The sequence below is a fragment of the Camelus ferus genome, chromosome 11, assembly GCF_009834535.1.
Source record: "Camelus ferus isolate YT-003-E chromosome 11, BCGSAC_Cfer_1.0, whole genome shotgun sequence".
Taxonomy (NCBI): domain Eukaryota; kingdom Metazoa; phylum Chordata; class Mammalia; order Artiodactyla; family Camelidae; genus Camelus; species Camelus ferus.
In genome coordinates, this window is record NC_045706.1 from 5664456 (window position 1) to 5687411 (window position 22956).

The 22956-nt window shown below is 42.8% G+C and overlaps 1 protein-coding gene across 1 annotated transcript in view; it reads left to right on the top strand.

Moving 5' to 3' along the window:
* ADAM12 (ADAM metallopeptidase domain 12) overlaps positions 1-22956 on the top strand; it is a 326306-nt gene that overhangs the window by 82635 nt on the left and 220715 nt on the right. The window contains 1 exon segment of the mRNA XM_032490670.1: positions 5000-5073. Within this exon segment, the coding sequence (XP_032346561.1) occupies positions 5000-5073 (74 nt within the window).

Consider the following 22956-nt stretch of genomic DNA (forward strand, 5'->3'; position numbering starts at 1 on the left):
ACCCATCATGGGTAAGGTAATTTAAATTCAAGTTTGAGTGAGCTCCCAATTACACAGATTAAGGAAAGGCAGCACAAGGGATAATGCTGAAAAGAAACAAACCGTAGCTAATCAATAAATCACGTTTTAAACATGTGTGTATACTACCAGTTAAGTGGGATGTGCTGGACAAGCGCATCATGGGAGACCTCCGAAAGCGTACAGGGCAGCTGAGGGTCCAAGTGACAGGCAGTGGGGTCTGGCCAGAGCCTTACTTTGCAGACCTACCTGGGCAAACCATTGCCTGGGGGAACCTGGCCAAACTCATTTCCATGAAGAACTTACAAGGAGAGGGGCCGCGGAAGAAACTAAACCTGCTTTGACCGTGGACTTCTAGCTTCCAGAACTGTGCGAAAATAAATTTCTGTTAGTTAAGCTACCCAGTCTATGATATTTTGTTATGACAGCCTTAGCAAACTAATGCAGGGGGCTTTGAAGATTCTGGTAATATTTTGATTTTTCAGCTGAGTGGTAGGTACCCTGATGATCATTATACTGCTGTTTATACATTTTATATACTCTTTTGGATATGCTTTTCCCAATTTAAAAATAGAATTATAATGACTGTTAAAACATTTCTAGCATATTGATAAGCTTTGAATTGATTTCTTCAGCAAATGCAGTTCTTTAAGCATTCAATAAAAGACAGTTTCATTAGGGCAATCAGTATGTCATTTTTAAGAAAAGGAATGCTGTATTTAACCAGCACTAGTCCATCATCTCCAATGGCTGAAAATCAAAAGAAAATGGAGTGAATGCATGCTTTTAAACTAAGAAATCTAATGCAATTAGTGGTTTTGAGTTAAAATAGCTCTCTGTTCTCCATCTCCATTGATTTCTCCTGTACCATTCAGATCTCAACTAAAATATACAGATAAAGCTCTGCCTTCCTGGGGGAAAATCTATTCATTTGAAATATGTTGACATTACAACGTTATAACAGCTCCCGTAGGGACTTTATGTGGAATTAGTACAAATGTTAATGTTTAAACTAGCTGATTTTTTTCAGGGGGATAAAAAGGTGCTGCAAGTATTTTATTTTTACTCACAAGTATTAATTGTCAGGACTTATCTTTAAAACAGTGGTATGTATGTAAATATCTTAGGCAGACACAATTTGGAATTCAAGTAACTGTTATTCACACACACACATGCAAACAGACGTATTCACACATACACTGGATACATCTCGACAGAACGGAGATGTGTTTTTGTTCTAATATTTTATTGTAAGTGTAATTAATAGTGTTGTCTTACTAAGATATAAAGAGTGAGTAAAAAATGCAGACCATTCTATATGTGTTTGTAATTAAATCCAAGTGTCAGAAAGTTTGAGTAAATTTGGGTAAAAGTCCTTGTGACAGCCTCAAAAGCAAATCTAGGGCTGAGAAACACTTTTGTACGCTATAAATCTAAAGAAATGATGTGTGTTTAATGTTATATGGGAGAGGAATAGTGATATTGAATTTAAAAGTTCAGCAAATACTCAGAAATCCGTACAATTCTTATAAACACCAGGCAGGAGCAAAATACACCGAGGTAATAAGCATGGTTTTCACTAGATCTCTAGATGTTTATGTAGTCATTTGCTAGAATGAATCCATAATAAACAAAATCTATTTAAGCCCAGAAAGTATACTGAAGCATTTCATGTAAATGGAATTTACCGGTTTAACTCTCAAGCTTAAGTAACTACTTAAAAATAAGACCACCCATTGATTAAAATTGAGAAGAGCTTTCTTAAAGCACATTAAAAAAAAATCAACTTCGGTTTGCACCTAATTTTATCTCCTGAAGGCACCAGTATTTAAAACAGTCTAATACGTGGGCAGCTGTTGGATGGTGCATATTTTAGGTCTTTATTGATGACTAAGGAATGTCCAATGAAGTTGGAAATGTCTGTGAACTTGCTGTGAAAATTGGAATGTTCCACATCTAGGTTGTCCAGTAGTGGTAGCCACCAATCACATGTTGCCTTTTTTTTTTTTGAAGTATAGTAGATTTACAATGTTGTGCTAATTCCTGGTATGTAGCGTAGTGATTCAGTTATATATATATATATATATATATATATATATATATATATATATATATATAAAATAAATATTCTTTTCATATTCTTTTTGTCATCAGCTGTTACAAGCTATTGAATATAGTTCCCTGTGCTATACAGTAGGACCTTGCTGTTTATCTATTCTATATATACTAATTAGTACCTGCAAATCCCAAACTCCCAATTTATCCCTCATCCTTTTTCGCCCCTGGTAACCACAAGTTTGTTTTCTATGTCTGTGAGTCTGTTTCTGCTTTGATTTTTTTAAAATAAAGATTAAAAAATTTCAGTTCTCTTAGAAATGCCTGCTGGACGTGTGAAACCTCCATCTGAAACATACTAGCCTGGGTGAGGGGAGCTGGACATGACTGCCAGTTCCGGAATCGTGAAGGATGCCCAGGAGGAGGGGAGGTATGGGAGGGGCTTCGTAGAATAGCTTTGGGGTGGCAAATCGATTTTGACTTGGGTAAGGATTCTGAATCACTGACTTGGGCTCAGCAAGAGAGAGAGAGTGGCGTGTTCGAACCACCCTGGTTTAGGTCAGGGAGAACCTAGGGTAGGGGTGAGGGTTAAGGGACTCTGCCACGTGAATATGTTCCCAGGCCAAGGCAAGAAACTGGGAATTTCTGGGCCAGAATAGAGAATATAGATGCCTACCCACCATTAACAGACAGGCACACCCAGACTAGGGTTTCCTGGGACATAGAGGAGGGGGAGGACGGTGTCTGTCTAGCCAGAGGGAGAAGAGGCCGGTAGAACAACTGGCCCTATTTATTGATTGATTCTTTCATTCACCAAATATTAACTGATCTTCTATTATTTGTCTGGCACTTTCATGAGCATAATAAACAAGTTGACCTACAAGTCAACGTACTGAATTGTAACGAGTAGGAAGGAAGTCTTCCCTACAAGGAGGGAAAGGACAGGGGACTGGGAGAAAGAATGCCTGGAGAGAGGTGGATGTCATTAGCCTGGGGAGAGAGGTAAGGCTTCTTTGAATTATTTGTATTTAAGCTGATACCGAGTACAAGAGTAGAGAAAATGCATTCCAGGTAGAGGGAACAGAACAGCCTGTGCAAAGACTCAGAGCTGCAAAGGGGCTTGGCGTGTAGCTAGAGCTGGGTGAGCAATGCATGTGGGTGTGGAGGGATATGAGGGTCAGGTCAGACGGGCACTAGAGGCCACGTTCAAGAGTTGACATTTTATCAGCAGTGCAGTGGGACGACACTCAGGCTTGACACAAGCAGGGGTTAAGTGGATGAGGTGTTTTTTTTTTAATTGAAATATATTGACTTACAATGTTGTGTTAGTTTCTGGTGTACAGCATAGTGATTCAGTTATACATATCTCTCTCTATATATTCTTGTTCAATTTTTTTTCATTATTGGTTATTACAAGATATTGAATATGTTCCCTGAACCACAAAGACCTTTTTGTTTATCTATTTTATATATAGCAGTGTGTATCTATTAATCCCAAACTCCTAATTTATCTCTCCTTTCCACCCCACTTTCTGTTTGGTAACCATAAGTTTATTTTCTGTGTCTGTGGGTCTGATTCTATTTTATAAATAGGTTCATTTGTATCATTTTTTTTAGATTCCACATATAAGTGATATTACATGATATTTGTCTTTCTCTGTCTGACTTACTTCACTTAGTATGATCATTGCTAGTTGCTGCAAATGACATCATTTCATTCTTTTTTATGGCTGAGTAATATTTCATTATTTATATATAATGGATATTAAATATATATATATTTTTATATATACCACATTTTCTTTTTCCATTCATCTGTTCACGGACACTTAGGTTGCTTCCATATCTTGGCTACTGTAAATAGTGCTGCTATGAACATTGGGGTACATGTATCTTTTTAAATTAGAGTTTCCTCCAGGTATGTGCCCAGGAGTGGGATTGCTGGATCATATGGTAACTAACTCTATTTTTAGTTTTTTAAGCAACCTCCATGCTGTTTTTCATAGTGGCTGCACCAATTTACATTCTCACCAACAGTGTAGGAGTGTTCCCTTTTCTCCATGCCCTCTCCAGTATTTATTATTTGTAGACTTTTTGATGATAGCCATTCTGACTGGTGTGAGGTGGTCCCTCATTGTAGTTTTGATTTGCATTTCTCTAATAATTAGCAATGGTAAACATCTTTTCATGTGCCTGTTGGCCATCTGAATGTCTTCTTTGGAAAAATGTCTCTTTAGGTCTTCTGCCCATTTTTCAATTGGGTTGTTTGTTTTTGGGTTTTGGTTTTTTTATCTTAAGCTATGTGAGCTGTTTGTGGGCTGTGTTTTTTTTAAATATCCTTCCGTAGCCATTGGAGAAGGAATGGGAGGAAAGCAGAGATGTGGAGGGACCCAGGTAGATGTGGAGGGACCCAGGTAGAAGGGTTTTGCAGCATCTAGGTGAGAGATGATTGTGGTTTGAACCAGAGCAGCGTGGAGAGATATCAGATCTGGACAATGGGAGATGTGCTGGGAGGGCAACTCAATGGGACCTTCCCATGGATCGGATGCAGTTGTTGAGGGAGAAGGACTTCACATTTCTGACATGAGCGGCTGGGGACTGAAGGTGCCCTTTCTAGAGACAAGGAATCTGAGGAAGAAGTTGATCATGGGAAACAGGGTTGAGTCAATAAGGATCCCAAGAGTGTGTGGCCAAAGGAAAGAAGTGCAAAGCCCAGAAGTGCGGGCATGTCACTTCCGTCTGGGAGGGTGATGTGTTTCCAGACCCTTGTCCTGGTTGTCCTGGCCTCACCTCAGGGTCTCAGAATGGTCCCAAGAAGAAAATGTTTTTTTCTCTCCCTCCTTTGAATATGCCTACAGCGCATATTCGGATATTGGCAAGTCGGAGCAAAGTGGTTTTCAACTGACTTCCCTTATTTATCTTGCAGAATCATCCAGGAGTGTTGAATTTTCGAATACAACTGGAAAGCAAAGAACTGATCATAAATCTGGAAAGAAATGAGTAAGTCAAGTTAATTCCTTTTTATGGCATGATAGGAGAGAGTGAAGGCAGTGTGGACTGAAAAGTGCTGTGTAATTTACGTTGGCATTTAGAGACACAGAACTAAATGTGTGGATTCGTAATCCCAATTTGAATTTGAGGCTGGAATTAACTTCAAAAAAAATGATCCAATGGATATATAAAGAATTTTATCACTCTAAAAAAGAACTTTCGGGCTCAGCGGGTTTTTCTCATAGTTCTGATGTTTCTTTTTTTCAGAGCCCAATTTTTTTCAAGGATAGAATTTAAGCATCCTCTGCTCTGTTCCAATAACAGTCTTTTATAATTAGTTGACTTTTGGCAATTCCTGGGTTATATAAGGAGAAACAGCTTCAAATGGGTAGAAACTCTTTTTTTCCTTGAGAAATAGCAAGAGTTTATTTTATCTTTCAGAGCTTGTCTCCAGTAGTATAAAGTATTTATTTTATCTTTTTATTGAAAAATTTGGCCCTGTTTTGCAAAATTATATAAATTTTCAGAAAATGGTATTATATTTTTTTCTGTGGCGCTTGGATGTTATTACATATTTTGTGTATGCTGTCCCAGGAGAAAAGTGTGCCTGCTTCAAGCCCTAAGTAAAACAACTCATATTCCTGTCATGTTTTTACCCTCTGTGGCTCTGCCCGTGGGTTCCTCAGATCGAAAGGACCACTTACTATTCCATTTGATTAGTCCCAGAAAAGAATCGAGCTTCCCTAAGAAGCAATCCGTATTTAAAGATATAAATCAAGCTCCTAAGTCATGCTTGATTCAAAATAGGAGTTTCTCTTTTCCACAATTACTGCGTCCTGTTTCTCACCCTTCAGTGAAATGCTGATTTTCTGCTGAGATGACAGTGTGGATAAGATAGCTTCCCTGGAATGAGTTCTGCAGAGATACCGAGTCATAAGCATCTGACTCAGCACCTCCGTGTAAACGAGTCAGATCTCTTACTTCCTTGTATCGGTGCTTGGATTTGAGGGTCCTGAGCAAATCGGGTGAACGAGATCGTGAATGGCCAATTCTCACATCCAGGGTCTGACGCCACGGCCAACAGCAATTATATATTTAAAAAAATAGATACAATTTTAAATGCATATGAATATGTATTAAAAAAATGAATGTGTTTTAAGTGAATATATGTAAAATAGCATGACCTGCGTCTTGGGCTCTGCATCTGCCTCTGCATTTCTTTCGTGTTTCCCCCCTCACCATTAGATGGGTTAACAGCCTTCGTGAGCAGTGAATAATGTGTTTTTAGCTTTTCTTGTGACTTGATGATCTTAAAATGGAGGTTCAGGCACAGATCGCGGATACCGAGGGCGCTGGGTGGAAGGTGTATATTGCTTTTGATGTGTCTCTTAGCAAAGTAAATATTTTCCTGCCCTTTTTTTTTTTTTTCATGCAAAAGTACCATAGGACATCTTAATTTTTGCACTGCTGCTGTCTGTACGTGGTTTTGAAAGTATCTCAGTGGATGAAACTAGGTATTCGCTGAAAGAACCAAAGAAGACAGGCTTCCGGTGGTGCTGTATTTCCTCGGTGGGGTTTTGGGACTGGCAGCTGGACTTGGGAAGTGTTTTTATCGTGACTGTTCCTGCTGTCAGCCTGTTGGAGGAATGTGGTAAATGTGTGAGTGAGACCGATCCTGGACCTTTAGATGCTGTGAGGGCTGCCGGTGGAGGGACGGAAGTGGACATAATAAAAACCTTATTTGTTTTCACTCTAAAAGGAATACATGTCCAGTGCAGAAAACTGAAAACCAAAGGGGTAAGAAAAACAGGAGCTGCCCCCGCTGCCCCCCCCCCCCCCCGCCAAAAAAGTACCCCTACCACCAAACACAGCTCTGGTTAATATTTTGGTGAACGTTCATATAGAGTTTTTTCTTATAAAAAAGGAGTTGCTTCTGTTGTCTTCCTAGTTTATATCGTGGTCTGTGTGTAATCTGATTTACTGCTTTTTTCATTTACCTTTTTAATGGACATACTTTTTCATTAAGAAATGCACTGCTTAGGGTCCATCTGGTTCTCTGAGTCGGTAAAGTGATTTACCAGCCTTATTCATGGCTCCCTTTGAAAATGATTTAGGCGGATGGCATGGTGCACGCTGACTACAAGACAGCAGCTAATTTGTATAAGAGATCATTTTAAAGGGTGCCTTCATTTGCTCACCTCCATTCCTGGGCCTTTCACAAAATAATCTCAGAACTAGAAAAGTGGAAAACATAAAACGACCTCTTTTTTATTTATTTCTCTCTTCCCAACTTTGCTGTCAACGTACATTTAGAAAAATACATGGAGATCATTTAATATGTTCCTGTGATATTTCATGGCTTTGTTTCAGTTCTGCTACTTACACTAACTGTGGCGATTTTGTTTTGTTAAAAATAAAAATTCCAAAACTAGAGCATGGCAATATTACTATTTGAATAATCCACCCCTCCAAATACTTCAGTATAACAAATTTTTTTAAAAGGTTACATGTGTTTTCCAGAAGAACTTCACTTTTGAGACAATGAATAACAAAAAAAATGTACAATTTTATAGGTAGAATGAAATGTTTGCACCCTTCTGGCTCTTAAAGCTGTCAGGCACAGCAGGTAATCAACCATCCCAGTATAAAACAGAATTTTTAACTTGCCCAGTATATCCAATTAGAGAATTTCTCCAAATGAAGCTATAAGAACCCAAAGACGGATGTGCGAACAAGCAAGGTAAATGCAAATATTTAACAACCAGCAGAGCAGAGAGCCTGACCAATCAGATAGTGACCTGGTCAGTATCCGGCTTCAGGTGGGAATCAGCCCTGTGTTCAAGGATGCTCACTGCAGGATGTTTTACCTAAAAGGACGTCAATAGGAGACTGATTAACTAACGCACTGACTCAGCTATTAAAGGACTGCACGGTAGTACATCTAAAGGCGATGATGGAATCTTTGCAATGAGGAAAAGCACGGATGGTATAATCCGTGTAAACGGCATGTCAGATCATCGTTTACATGGCATTCAGTTTTTATCTCAAAATTACACTCACTGTCCACATTTACTAGAAAAATTCGGAAGATATTTACCTTATTAATGTTTTACAACCGGAAAATATTATTATTAAAGTTAGGAAAACTTTTTATTCTGGGAAAAAGCTGCTGCGAAAACTTGAAGATGGTTGAAAAGAATGTTGAAGCATTTATTATTCATAGAAAGGGAAGGGTGGATGTTAGAAAGGCCTCCGGAAACTTCCACAGGGCGAAAGATCTCTACCCACTGACTACGTCCAGAAATCTATTTTCGTTAAAAACCTGCTTAATCATGACCAAAATGGAAGTGGCCTCAGTGCCTTAAATCCTAAAAGCCGCGATCTAAAGCTCATGGTGAAAGGCACGTAGGTCCCCTTAGTCAGAAACCCTCCGTGTAAACCAACTCTTCATGAAGCAGGGCTGAATTCGTGTTGTGTGGTTGTTTCGGGGAACCTGTTTTATTTGCCTTTTAGCATCTTTAATTTGTGCAAAGATCTGGTGCTGTTCACTTAAGTCTGTGTTTGTGTAGCCATCGTTGAATGTTTAAAGCAGTTCAAAGCTTCCCACGAGAAGCGTTTTTCACAGTGTTGCTGCCTGCCTGTGGACCTAACTGCAGGACCCGGCGTTACACCTTCCATAACTCTGCTGTGTCCCCACGGACTCCCAGGCCATTGCTCACACAGGTGCTCGGTGCAACTGCGTCTTTGATCAAAATGCTTTATTGGACAGGCTGGCCAGCTTAGACATCCGTTTTTCCAGTTTAGGATAATGAAAACTGATGGCGGTAGATCTCACTCCCTGCAGTATCTCAAACCCACCGAGCTTTTGCCTTCCAAGCCCTGTCCGTCACTGATGGAGGCAGTTGCCGGGGGAAGTCCAGTGGCCCACTCGATTTCTATCTGGGGTGTCTCTGAGCTAGAAGAACTTTGGCACTGACTTTTCTCCCGTCTGGAATAATTCCAGATATCTCTTAAGGGGCCACTTGAATGAATATTCACTCTAACGCAGTTGCAGAAAGGAGTATTTTAAATTTGTCAAACATGGGCATCAATCTTTGAGCAGGCATTTATCAGACAATAGCTCAGAGTATCAGGATGCAGGGTGGAGATTTTCAGCCAGGGCAGAGACAACACTGGGTGGATTAGCAGGTGGCTGAATAACTACGCAGAGGATATTCATCCATCGTTCAGGTTGAACCAAACGGTGCCAGACTGGTGGACCGAGATTGCTGGCAGTGGCGGTAGAGCTGTGCACACGGCCTCATCCTGGCCCACAATTTTGTCAGCTCATCTCTATGAAGACATACAAGGTGCGTTGATCAGACTTCTTGGCAACACAAAGCTGGAGGGTGAAAACTGTTCGGCGTGGCAGAATCTGGATTATGGAGATTTTAGCAGTTTATATCAATGGGCCAAAACTAACAAGATGAGATTTAATGGGGATAAATGTAAAGTCCTATGCTTGGGTTAACAAAAAAATAAACCTTGTAAGTTCAGAAGGAAGTTGACTAGTAGTCCTTGTGATGAGACCTGCAAACTCAATGTGACCCCCTGAGGTGATGTGTTTGCTGAAAGATGGCTGCCACCCATGTGTGCTCAGGTGCCGGGGCTGGGTCCCGACTGAAGAGGTGTCCTGCTGTGTGGTGACCCCGCTCAGGCCACACGCAGAGCCCTGACCTCTGCACTGTTTCAAGCACGATGTTTGAGAGCTGCCTACCACTGTTCTCATGGCACAGTTGGACTCTCATCACCTCTCCCACCAACCAGAAACGTCCTTTAGGTCAGGAGCAGGGTCCTGATGCCCCCCTCCACCCTCTTGCACATGGGCCGGCCTGTGGTGGGCACCTTCTGGCACTCAAAGATGTAAGTGATGGAACACGGACAGCCCGGACCCAGCCAGAAGTGACTCAGCAGGAGGTTAAAGGGCTGTCCTGGGTGGTGCGAGAAACTACCCAGTCAAGGGGAAAACTTATGGAAAAAACACAGGGTTTGGCATCGAGAAACCAGGTTCTGAAACCCAGCTTTGGTTCCAACTACAAGCTGCTTGTATCCTAATGTGCAAAATGGAATAAAAGCCTGTGTACGGTCAGTGCCGAGAGATTAGAGCTCGTTATTTTTAATGATCAGATTTGAATGATTCAATGACATATTCTTGTGGATCCAGTGACATTAGTTATTTCACCCAATTATATCCTTGGCTTCATCATAACCATGTCCTGTTTCAAATGTCCTAAATTAACGGAGGTCAGGTTATGCCTAATCTTTGCCTATAAGTCTCGATGCTGGCCAAACATCTCGATTCTGACAAGAGCTGGAAAGGGTGAGTTTGCTAATCCTTTGGGTCCCTGTTGCTGTCATGGTCTTAATTTCACAATCTTGACAGCCTCAGGAATTAGAATTTTTAAATCTTTGTGCGGAGAGTACTGTTTCTTCCCATTTCTTCTCTTACAGAAGCCGCCTCACCTGCCTGTCAGAACCTCCAGCCTTACTTTGCTGGGGGGAGGGGGGGGTTCTCATTATTGACTAAACCAATGAGGGCAAAACCAAATCTCAGAAACTTTACTCTCTCATCTCATGTTTTACCTCTCAGCTTCCCTTCCGCCACTCACAAATCTTTGTCAGAGTCTTTATCCATTCAAATGATTCATCACAGTAATCAATAATAAATCAATGCAACCGTTTCTTTATTTATTGAGTCATTTATTCACAGACATTTATTTAATACCAGACACTAGGTTGGCACTGGCGAGAGAGTCGTCAGCAAGGTCAAGTCCTCGTCCTCTTGGAGGTCAGTCCAAGGAGCCCCACACTAAACAGATCATCACAAAACAGTGCTGAGTGACAGCGGTGCTAAGGGCAGAGGAGGACAAGCAGGAGACCCAGCCTCATCTAGGGAAGGAGGTGTGTAACGAGGCCACATCTAAGCTGTACGTGAACAGGGTGAGCCAGGCAAAGGGGGACAGAGTGCAGGGGGTTCTGCAGGGAAGGATGGCCGTGTGGAAAGTTCCCGAGGGCAGGGGAGGAAGCATTGAAGTGTTTCAGAAATGAAGAACATCAGTGTGCTGGTGAGCAAGGGGGAGACAGGGAGAGAGAAATGGCAGCCAGTCCATGCGGGACTTGGGCTCCAAGGTAAGACCTCCTATGTTTCCCAAGGACCGTGGTGCCCTGTGGAAGCAGGGCCTGTGAGCAGGGCAGTGGGCCTCAGAGAAGGGGGCAGATGAGAAATGTTCTGGAGGGAGAATGGACAGCAGTTGAACCAGAAGCCCCAGTCGTTATGGAAGTGGGCTTGGCTACTGACCCCATATTTGATTTGTTAGTGCCTTTCCCTTCCTTCTGCCAGCTCATTGCCACCTTATTTCAACTTCATGGTCAGGTTCAGCTTTTTTCTGAGTCATTGAAAATTGGCTCTTCTTTAAGGACATAGAGACAGCAGGGAGATGACGCTGTGTGTCGGTCCATGCATCAGAGGGGGAAAAAGTCATAAGCATTCCTGCATCCATGAAAACCATCCATTTATTGACTTTTAGCACCCATCATGGGTAAGATAATTTAAATTCAAGTTTGTGTGGTGTGATGGGGAGGAAGGTGTCAAGGATCATTCTTAGACATGAAATGCTGGAAAAACAGTGATGATATCCAATCAGAACAGAGAACCCTAGGAAAGGACTGAGCACTTGCCCTCTGAGCAGTGGTCAGGGACACAAAGACATTGATTATAATAGACATGGTCCTCTGAGTCTTGGAGGAAGGTGGACATTTGGATCTAACAGAATCTGGTCTGGAGGTGACTTGTGGAGGATTATCATGTGGAACTGCACATGGCATTTCTTTAGGATCCATGAATATTTGAAGCTGACCAAAGAATATTAGTGGCGGAGGGCTGTGAACTGGAGTGCATGAGCCTGCGGTGGGTGGAACATCAGGAGACATTGGCCGTGGCCCTGAGAGCATCTGAATAGCTGTCACAGCCCCAGGCGGTGTCTATGCTTCATGTAATATCCAGGCAGGAGCCAGGTGGGGCGAGCCTGTGGCTCCAGCTCACTCCCAAGTCCTATTCCATGGCCTTCCTATCATCTGCCTCCATGCAGCAGGTGTGCCCCTCCACCGCGAGCGCACATGGACTCTCGCCCTCCTTCCAGTCTAGGGCATTTGGGGGGACCACCAGCATCAGGGCTACCTGGGGAGCTTATTCCAAAGGCCCCTCTTCTCTCTATTGGGCCAGAATCCCCAGTGATAGGACATGGGGATCTGTATTTTAACATATTCCGCAAGGAGTTATATTCATACTTTAATTGGACAGCCATTGGCCACGTGAAGCCATTTAAATTAATTTTAGAAGATTGAAACTCTAGTTCCTCGGTCACACTGGCCACAGCTGAGGTGTTTGATAGTCACGTGTGGCTATAGGAACATTTCCATCGTGGCAGGAGGTTCCAATGGCCAGTGCTGGGACGGGCAGGGAAACACCGGCTGGCCAGCTCCTGCCGGTATGGGGTTTCTGTCTTGGCTGATGCATGGTCCCTGGTAATGTTCTTTCCTACAGCAAGTTAACGCACCTCTTCAGGTTGCCTAATTCCTGCTTAATAAGCTTCATCCCTTATTTTAGGGAACCAGGCAGCACCAGAGGGGTAACCTCTGCACTTTGATGAAGGGGAGAAAGTACGCTAGAAAATCAGACTCTAAGTATGACTATAGGCTCGTGGAATTGACGAGAGTTATATGGACTTCAGCAATCTTCTAACTAGACCAAGCTCCTTCTGATTTCTCTTAAAATCTCTTAGCATTAACATTTAAGATCTTTCTAATTGGGCAGTTTTCTTTCCCCCCTGAATAAGAACTAAATTCCCTTGCACTTCCCTCCTCTTGTCAGCCTTTGAAGTTATACAAACATTGGAAAAGGTCAGAACACCGTTTTTAGAGTGTTTGGTCTCCAACCTGACTTAACTTTAAAGTGCCTAAACCAGTTAAGATCAACCTTTTCAAAACGGCGCCCCGCTGGGTGCCAATTTGAGAGTGTGGCATCCTTGAAAGGACTTCTTTAAATTTAGAAGGATTTGAAAAGGCCATTTGACATGACAGTGTGTCTCCAGGTCTAACTGTGTCATGCGCCATCATGTCCGTCTTGTGCTGTGGGCTTGGGACTTTCTGACGAAAGCTCTGCTGTGTCCTCGGGGCTCCTCTCCGGAACTACATTCCAGATGGAGAATGATGGTTGTCCCGGCCATTTCCAGATGGCCTCCGGGGGCCGAATGGAGAGCCAGTGCTGGCTTTGTGGTTGTCATTTCACCGTCCCCGTCCCTGCAGCATGGCCAGGGGTGGTTATGTGCAGATATGAGTGTATTTATGACAAGCCTCTTGCCTTTCCTAGTTGCCATGTCCTCGACAGAAAGGCCACGATGCCTCTGTTTGGGTGACATAATGACTCTTCATTAATCACATGGGACAATAAATAAAATTAACTCTCCAGAGAGCTTGAAACACTTGTTGACAGTTGGAGTGTTTGAATCAGGGTATACATACAGTCTCCAGGTTACGTTCGGTTGCTACATCGAAGTCTTTTTATATATATAGGTTCTGGTTCCCTCTTTTTAAGTCTTAATTTAATTTTTAATTTTGGGGAGGGTAGTTAGGTTGTTTTTTTTTTAAATTTACTTGTTTATTTTAATGGAGGGACTGGAACTCAGGACCTCATACATGCTAAGCATGTGCTCTACCACTTGCTACCCCCCGACCCTGCTCTTTTTAATTCTTAAATCCTGCAGTCCTTGTGAGTGACACCAGGTTGCTTGCCCGATAGAATTTTTCAGTCTCGATTTTGCTGATTTCATCCCCATGGTGCCGTCCAGCCCGTTCCTCTGTCCCCTGTGCTTTCTGTTAACCAGTAGCTAGATCTACAGCCTTGAGCAGATTTGGGTTCTGGTGTTTTAGCAGGACTACATCGTAGGTGGCACTGCGTCTTTCTCTTGTATCATGTCAGGCGTTCTCTGGCCTCTGCTTGTCTCATTTTTGTGATATTGGATGGATTGCTGCGTTCAGAGGTCATTCTGATGCTTTCATTATAAAGCCCCACACTAACCTTCACCTGCCAGAGTCAGTGGCCTTTACCAATGAATGCCTAGATCAGTTCTCTCTTTAGCTCTAGCAAAGGGGTGATGTTCTAATTCTGTTGTTCTTCGTTTTGTTAGCTGGGATTCATTTAGAGAACCACTTTCCCTCATCAACTACTGGTTTCCCCTGAGGCTTGAGGTAAAAGGCAGGATACACTCCTTAGGGAACTTCTCTCATCATTGCTCTGCCTTTGCTTATTGGTAACCGCTGTATCCCCATATGTAATATCTCACTCTTGGGGGTTCACTCCATGGCCCCTTGTTGGGCACCCCCATTTGTGACAGGCTCTTTGGGGGTGCAGAAGTGTGCCAGAGCTTGTCCTTGAGCAGCTGCTGCAGTGCGGGATATAAGTCTGACCCTGAAACCACTCCACAGAGCCCCTGATTTTCTTGTCCTTTTAAAATCAGATGCATCCCTGCATCCTGCATGGAAGCACGTGCTCAGGGGTTAGAATAGGAAAGCAGGAACTGGTCCCAGCATTGCTGGCACGAAAACTGGTCTGAATTGGGGTCCAGACATCGCCTGTCCCTTCAAGGGCTGTTTCCATGCCAACAACAATGGCAAATTAAAGCAACTGTTTCATTGGCAAGCAGATTTAGTCACACTGAAGGAAAAGAGTGGTAGGTTCCTTAAAGACCTGTGACCTGGAAGGATGCAGAGGCTAGCCACACTTGTTCAGGTGCACCCAAGAAAAACAGAAAGAGCCTTTATCTAAAAATGTTATGAAATGGTCACTTTCCCCTCTCAGTGTGCTGGTGGATTTCACTGTGGGATGAAGTGGGTTTACTGTAAGGGGAAAATAAGAGTTTCTTTCTTTCTTTCTTTCTTTCTTTCTTTTTTTGTGGGTGATTTTCTTCCTTATGAAAAACATGTGGCAGATAGAAGGGGATATAAAGCCAAACCCCCACAGCAGGGAAATTATTTTGGGAGATGATTTATTTATGCATAGAGTTATTTTCACAGCCCTTCTGAGGCCATCTCTGCAGTCTTAACTGGCCTAGAGGATTTTGTTGGTCAGTTTCTTGGTTTTCTTTGAAAAGTCTGACAGGCTCCCAAGGAAGTTCCCTCTGTGTGGTGTTGGCAGCCAGGCAGCACCCATTTAACAAATCTCAATCCCACAAAAGTTCCCTTGGGAGTTCTGGGATGTGGTTTTTATGTGCAGTTTTTACAAAGTAAAGAAATTAATATTTTCAGTAAGTCCCAATGCTATTGTACATTCATACTGACAAAATATACAGAATGTTAGAAGGTTGGTTAAATGAAAAAAATATTTAGTGACATTAACTACTTACTTCAAGTACTGTGCTTACAATTTAATAAATACATTTAAGATACATTTAAATTATGGATCAAATTTATTATCTTACCTAATAGAATGATGCTTATGACTTAATTCCATTACTCCTTTTAATCTAAAGATACTTCTTAATGCAAAAGCCTGTATTTTTTACATTGGACCATCAATTACTTATATAGACATTACACAAATCTCTTTTTGTTTATAAAATTAATGCTTTAAAAAAAAAGAGCATTTTAACAAAAGGCAAAGGCTTAAAGTTGAATCATGTGTGGGAAAAAAAGAAAGGAATAAAGATTTCTGAGCAGGAAAAAAAAGAAAAAGCTGATGCCTTTTCCCAGGTAATTTTTGCAAGTTAGAACCTAAGTATAATGACTGATGTAGATGGCAATGTGTTATTAATCAGTTAATTAATTAGTTGGTTTATGCCCTATCGTATCACAGAGAAAAACCAAGTTTGCTAAAAAGATACATAAATTAATTAATTGACCTTCTCCAGATGTATAGACTATCCCATCCCCCAGTACACTAATGCTTCTGTATTTCACTCCATTTTCAGAGAAACAATTGTAGTTCATACTGCTAGAAATGATGAAGATGACCATTTGGGGAAGAATAATGTTATGCCTGTCATTGCTTTACTTTTTATGTGTTCAAGTGCGAAGAAGATTTAGTGTGTTATAAAGGAGAAGCATTAGAACCGAGGAGACGGAAACATGAAATCTCTGGTGTATGTAAGCTTTGTGACTTTAGGCAAATTAATCAACCTCTCTGTACCTGGCTTCTTTCATCTGTAATCTGAGGATAATAATGCCTTATCAGTTTGGGGACCAGGTTGGACTGGTTTTCAGGAGCACATTTCCACTCTAAGATCTATGGCCTCAGTAATTTCCCGAATTAGTTTATGTTCTTACTTCTCCCAGAGGAATTCTTGAACTAATCACACTGGAGAAAGCATACTTACGATATTTGATGTGGAGTCGTGTAGAGCAGATTGTATTTAAGCATCGAGACCGATTAAACAATTCCTACGAGAGCCAAGGTTTCTTCTTTAGTTGGACTTCAGTGAGCCAGGAAACCTTTATCAGTAACTCCTTCCACATGGCCCTGAGCTCCGCTCCCCTGAGACCTAAGAATTCCAGCGTGCATCTCTGTGCTCGGAGCAGCCTGTCGGGAGATTTAAACACGTGAGATTACATGTCAGAAGGAGATGTGTGCACTCGGGGAAGCGTGTGGCCAGCACCGTGAGACAAGCCTGGGATACCCACTCTCCAGGATGGAGACCCACTCTGGTGGGAGGTGCCCAGGGGAGGAGGCGACCCCACAGTCTGATGACCTTTGATGGAAGTCGGGGGCCTTCAAGATGTGCTGATATGTGATCGCGACCTTAATCTCCTTAAAGCCTTTGAAAAGTTATTTTAAAAACAAATATGGTGATAGAAGAAAGGCAGCAAGGAGCCTCCAGATTCTAGTTATGCTGTTTCTCAAACCCAGTGATGGATATGTGAGTGTTCTCTTTAGAGCTCATTTTTTACATTCTTTTGTATGTGCTCCATAGCCACAAAATTAAGCACTTTTTTTTTTTTGTGGCAAAACCTACCCACTTCTCTTGTCCACACTCAAGAGTGACCAATACTGCTTTTTTGAACACATGTTTCTTCTTCCCTTCTGACCTCTTTGAATGGAAATCGTAATGGATTTGCAGAGGGCGCTGTCATTGGAATGAATTTAAGAAAAGTGATCATTTTCTGTTGCCAAGAACAAGAATGGGCTAAATATTTTGGTGAATTGACATCTTTTTTTTCTTTACTCATTGCCATGGGATTCCTATAAGTGGAGATAGTGAAAGCAAACACAAATATTATATGAAGAGTGGGGTTTCTCAGAATGTAGCTGTAATTAAATTTCTGTACTGACATAAATAAATACACTTATATATCCTCACACATTCTGTAACATATGATAATACATAAATATCGGTCATTATAGGATGCAGTGGTTCATTTTGGTAGGTTGAACCAGTAACCAATGTACTATGTTTAGAAAAATCTATTAGTTCATGCTGTACTTTCAGTGGCTTTTCAAAAAACTCTACAGCAGTGTAAATGTGACTCATGCCCTGGAAATAATCTGTATATTTTGTTTTAGAAACAGAAATTAGGGCTCCTTTGAAGGTAAGATTGAATGTTATTTCCTCCCAACCTTTATATGTAGAGTATTAAAAAGTATTATAATCCTTTTTTATTAATGGAGAAAAAGACTTCCAGTCTGGGATGTGTTCTGCCATTTTTACTTTTCACATTTTGGTATTGAGGTGCTTGATGCTCTCCGTAACGCACGGACTGTTTATTCTTGTGTGTTTGTGTATTGGTTCATCCATTCAACAAACAACACATCAGACGTTGCTCTGGGCACTGGGATACAGAAGATGGGCTTGTCTGAATTGATTTAAAACAGATACTCACCATGGGGCATTGGGAAATTACAGTTTCTGATTAATGTAATAGGGAAATTAGAGAAATAGTATATTGCTCTTCCTCTTCCAGTCTTTGTCCTGCCTTTTTCTCCAACTGATTGAGTAATGTTTGCCTCTTTCTAAGTATAATCTTAGTTGCTTTAAATTTACCAGTATCTGTAGCATGTGTGCATACATATTAGTAGACACGCATACACATATATTGTATATATGTGTACACAAATATATAACTATATATGACATACCACATAATTGTCTATTTCCTATGTGTGATCTGTGAATGGTCTGTTTCTGTCACAGTGCCTTTGGGGCGTCATGACAGGGGCAGATGTCATCGCTGTGGCTCTGCCAAAGCGAACCCCCCCTGTTTTAAGACCGATGATCTCGGGGTTTGAACACAACTCTCCTCTTTGGGACTGTGGCCGTAGTCCCCACCAGTTCATGTCAGGTTTTCATATTGCCTCCTTCACAGCCTGAAAGCCATCCGAACAACTAAATGGCCTGAAGGAAAGAGTCGAATTGCGAGTATAACCCTCTATGTGTTCAGAATGCGGGAATCTGCTCGCCTTTAAAGATTTTTTTTTTTGCTTCCAATTTTTATTTTTACCCTTTTCCCCGGGAGTCCAGTTTCTCTAAACGAGAACCAGATGACAATCGGCGATTAGTCCCTCCAGTCTCCTGTCCTCACGTGAAGCTTTCTTGGTCCCCATAGAGAATTTTTAAGTGTTTGGGGCTGTCCCAACAGCTCTCCCTTTGGACTCTGCTGTGAGCACTCACCATTTTTGATTTATGAGAATTCCAGGCAGGAACGGAGATCAATTTTTCAAATGCAAAGTTGCATCCAGGTTTGCCTGTGAACACAGATAATTCAGCAGGCGGCTTTGAGAGGTGGCTCCAGGTAATCTGTTCTATTTTCCCAGGACAGACTGGACAGCAGAGAGGAGACCAGTTGGTGGTTCGGGAACATCTATGGCAAAACATGGCTGGTGTGCTTGTAGATGGTGACTCAGGTGTTACCTGGTCACCGGGGGTGGCTGCTAACCTCAAAGGCTGGATCGTGACCTCTGGAGTCATCCCAACTATGCACATCCAGAAATTATTCTTGACAGGACTTCTGAGGTCTGAGTCACTGCGATCAACCTCACATGTGGCAGACATCTAAACTGGAATTGTTCTCAGAAGCCCTGGGCAGTCGAGTCAATGATCAGGACTGGAAGAAGGGGCAAGGCTAAGCCATCCAGAGGAGCGTTGGGGAGACAGTCAGGTGGCAAAGCCACAGCCCTTGGAGGGAGAGGTCAGACTCGGAGCTTCCACACTGTTTACTCTCTGTGGGACTCTGGTCAAATGCTTAACTTCTCTAAACCTCAGTTTCCTCATCTCTGAAATGGGAATAGTACGCCCTAGAGTTGAGGTGGATTCAGTCATGTGGTCCTAGTATGGCATGTTGCCGAGTGCCCAGCCTATAATAATGCTTAATAAATTAGCTTTGTTTTATTTTTACTTAAAAAAATTTTTATACAATTTTGAAAGGTTAATTTCCATTTACAGGCATTACAAAATATTGGCTGTACTCCCTGTGTTGTGCATGCGCCCTGAGCCTGGCTCACACCCGGTGCTTTGCACCCCGCCTCTCCGGCCTCTGTGTCGCCCCTCCCCCCGTTGATAACCACTGATTTGTTTGCTGTGTCTGAGTCTGCTGCTTTTTTTGTTATATTCACTAGTTTGTTGTATTTCTGAGATTCCACATATAAGTGACATCATACAGTATTTGTCTTTCTGTGTCTGACTTTGTTTCACTTAACGTGATGCCCTCCCAGTCCATCCATGCTGCTGCCAACAGCAAAAGCCATTCTTTTCTATGGCTGAGTAATATTCCAATGTGTATATGTATGTGTACACGCCACATCTTCTTTATCCAGTCATCTTGTCTCCTTTGGACCCTTCAGTTGCTTCCAAATCTTGGCATTTGTAAATAATGCTAGTGAACACTGGGGTGCATGTATCTTTTCCAATTGTTAATTCAGGGCAGAGCAAGGCCCAGTGAGCCACTCCTGCTGACAACAGGCCCCTGTTCCAGGGACCAGAACCTCGGCGGCCCCCACGGTCAGCGTCACTCCCTCCTCAACTGTGCTGGGTGAGCCTGCCTTGTTCCTGTCTCTGTGGCTGGACGCCCCACTCTGGATTTCTCCAGAGCTGCCCTTTCTGTTCCCAAGACCCTCTTTTGGCCGTAGAGGTCGTACCTGTCGGACTGCTGCTGGCCCCTGAGGTCTCCAAACGCACCTTCCAGCCTCTGCCCTGGGAGGCCACTCATTGCTCAAGGGGGAACTTCCGTGGGTAAAGGGAGAACTCCCCCCTTTCCCCCAGTTTTGCTGAGATACAGCTGACATGCAGCACCGTGTAAGCGTCAGGTGTAGAGCGTGATGACCTGACTCACAGGCGTCGCGAGCTGATCATCACAGCAAGTAGTGACTGTCCATCATCTCATAGAAAAAATAGAAAAAAAATCTCCCTTGTGATGAGCACTCCTAGGATTTACTCTCCTAGCAGCTTGCACTTGTCATGTGCAGCAGTGTCAGTCATCTTTAGCACGTGGTACATGGCATCCCTAGAGCTTATCTGTCTTATACTGGACCTTTGTACCTTTTGACCATCTTCATCTAGTGCCCGCCCCTACACCCTGCCTCTAGTAACCACAGATCTGATGCCTTTTTCTATGAGTTTGTTTGTTTTTGAAGCGTCATGGTCAGAACTCCTCCCTTTCCTATTGATTTCCTAGTTTAACCCACAGAGAAAATGTTCATTCCCTTTATTTCTAAGTTCTTCAAGGAACCTGTCACCATTGCACCTCCCTGGCTTCCTCCTGCCACTAACGAGCCAACTCTATTTCCCTCAGTTTAGCTGAAAGACATTTTTTTTTTTTTCAGTGTTAAGTTTTTGTCCCACCAAACCAGGCGATGAGGGTTTTGAAACTTTTTCAGGAAGAGATCCGCCAGCTAAGTCAGTTGTATTGCACCGGTTTAATCTTCAGAGGGTCCTTTATTCCTTCAGAGGTTGGCGGAGGGGTGCTCCCTCTAACCCATGTGTAGACAGTGACGAAGGGTCGTTCAAGGCCACGGAGACGGAGGACGAGAGAACCCAGGGCGGCAAGCTCACATCTGCGTGTCAAGCACTGGAACTGCGTTTTCTCACGTGAAAGGTTTAGCTGTCTCAGACCCGATCGCAGGGCTGAGAACTTTGAAGTGAACAAACAAACAAACATGAGTGACGTCCTGTTTTCTGTTATTAAGGAAAACACGCCGTACCTCTTTGTAGTAAACAAACTTTGCAAACATCTTGAAAAGAGGGTTTTTGGAGCCACCAGGGCTCCTGCTCATTGTGTGAACTTATGATTCAACTGGACTGAGTCTTATTTGTCCTCTTAAATCTCCTTTTTTGAAAACGTGTTTTTGTTCTGTGTCGCGTTCACTTGGATCTCCAAGAAGGTTATTTATTTTATCAGAAAAATGGGAAGCAATCAGCTAGGAATCTGATCATCGTGATGAAACCCGGGCTGTGCTGTGTGAACATAGGAACTGACCTCTCTAAGCCTCAGTGTGGTGTCTGTAACACGGGGATCACCAAGATTATCCTTTTGTTGAAAGAATTAAATCAGAAGTCCATGAAAGGACTTAGCCTAGATCCCAAGGCATAATTAATGTCCCTTAAATGTTAGCTGGTATTAATTCAACCAATATTTTAGCTTCTCCACTATAGAGCAGGCATTGTGCAAACACAGGGGTACAGTGGGGAGCAAAGGAGGACCAGTCTTGTCCCCTGAGAGTTTGCAGATTATTGGGTCAAATGAGTAAGGCTGCAAAGAATGAATTAGGCTGCTATTGCTTCTGACAGTAGAAACGAGAGCAGGAAAGGTATCTTGGTCTTGGCAAACCAGGAAAGGCACCATCACCTGTGGGAGCAGCCAGGTGAGTTTCAGGCTGAGCACACAGAGGCGCGCAGGCCCAGGTGGGGAGGAGCTGGGGGCGTGGAGGTGCTGGCTGAGGGCCAGACGGCTGGAAGCTCGGAGAATGACCTGGCAGCCAGCCAAGGGCTGACAAAAGACCAGACCCCACCAAGCTCCTCGACAGGGCTCTATCCTGTGTGCTGTGGGGGCCGCCGAAGGCTGTAAGTCGGGTAGCATTGCCATTTGCATTTTCAAAATGGTACCCTGACTGCTGTGCTGAGAGCGAAAGAGGGGTGCGTGCGTGGGCGTCAGAGGCCCATCAGCAAACGCCGTGAGGGCTGGTGAGACTGTCAAGCCCAGAGGCCGTGCAGCCTGAGTAACATGCAGGAGTTTAAGAAATGATCAGGGAAGATGACTGAATCCCAGACTCTTCAGATGCAGGTGAAGATGCTGCGTCTAGAAGACTGTTAGATGGCTCGGAAAGACTCCAGTGATGACAAAGATTTCAAATAAAAGTGTTTAGTGAGATGTGAAAATGAGGGAAAGCAATGTGAATAATTAACTTATGCAATACATTTGAAATGTGTGACTGATTAGATTAGACATTGTAAGCAGAGTGTCAGCTCCATCGGTGATGGGTGCATTTCTCTATATAAATCGAATATAGAGACAAATGCCGTAGATGTATGATGGTCAACGATCCTTTTGGTGTCTTCTCAATGTGAAATCTGAGAAATCATCTTCGCTCTGGGGTTGCCCTTAACCTTGACCAACAGGCCAGGAACCGAGCTTCCTGGCTGTCCCCAGGCTCGGTGCTCACAAGAGCACCTCCCTTTGTCCAGAAATCCATGACCTCTGGTCAAAAGGTCACCTGCTTATAAATGCCTGGCATCGTTTGTTCAGCTGAGTCTTTCCTGAATCCATGGGAGGGCTGATTCTTGCTTCATTCTAACCTATGCGTTTATATATTTTTATCTCTGTCTTGGTTGTTACCTCTGTAAAATGCGGACAGTTACATTGCCCTGCCATCTC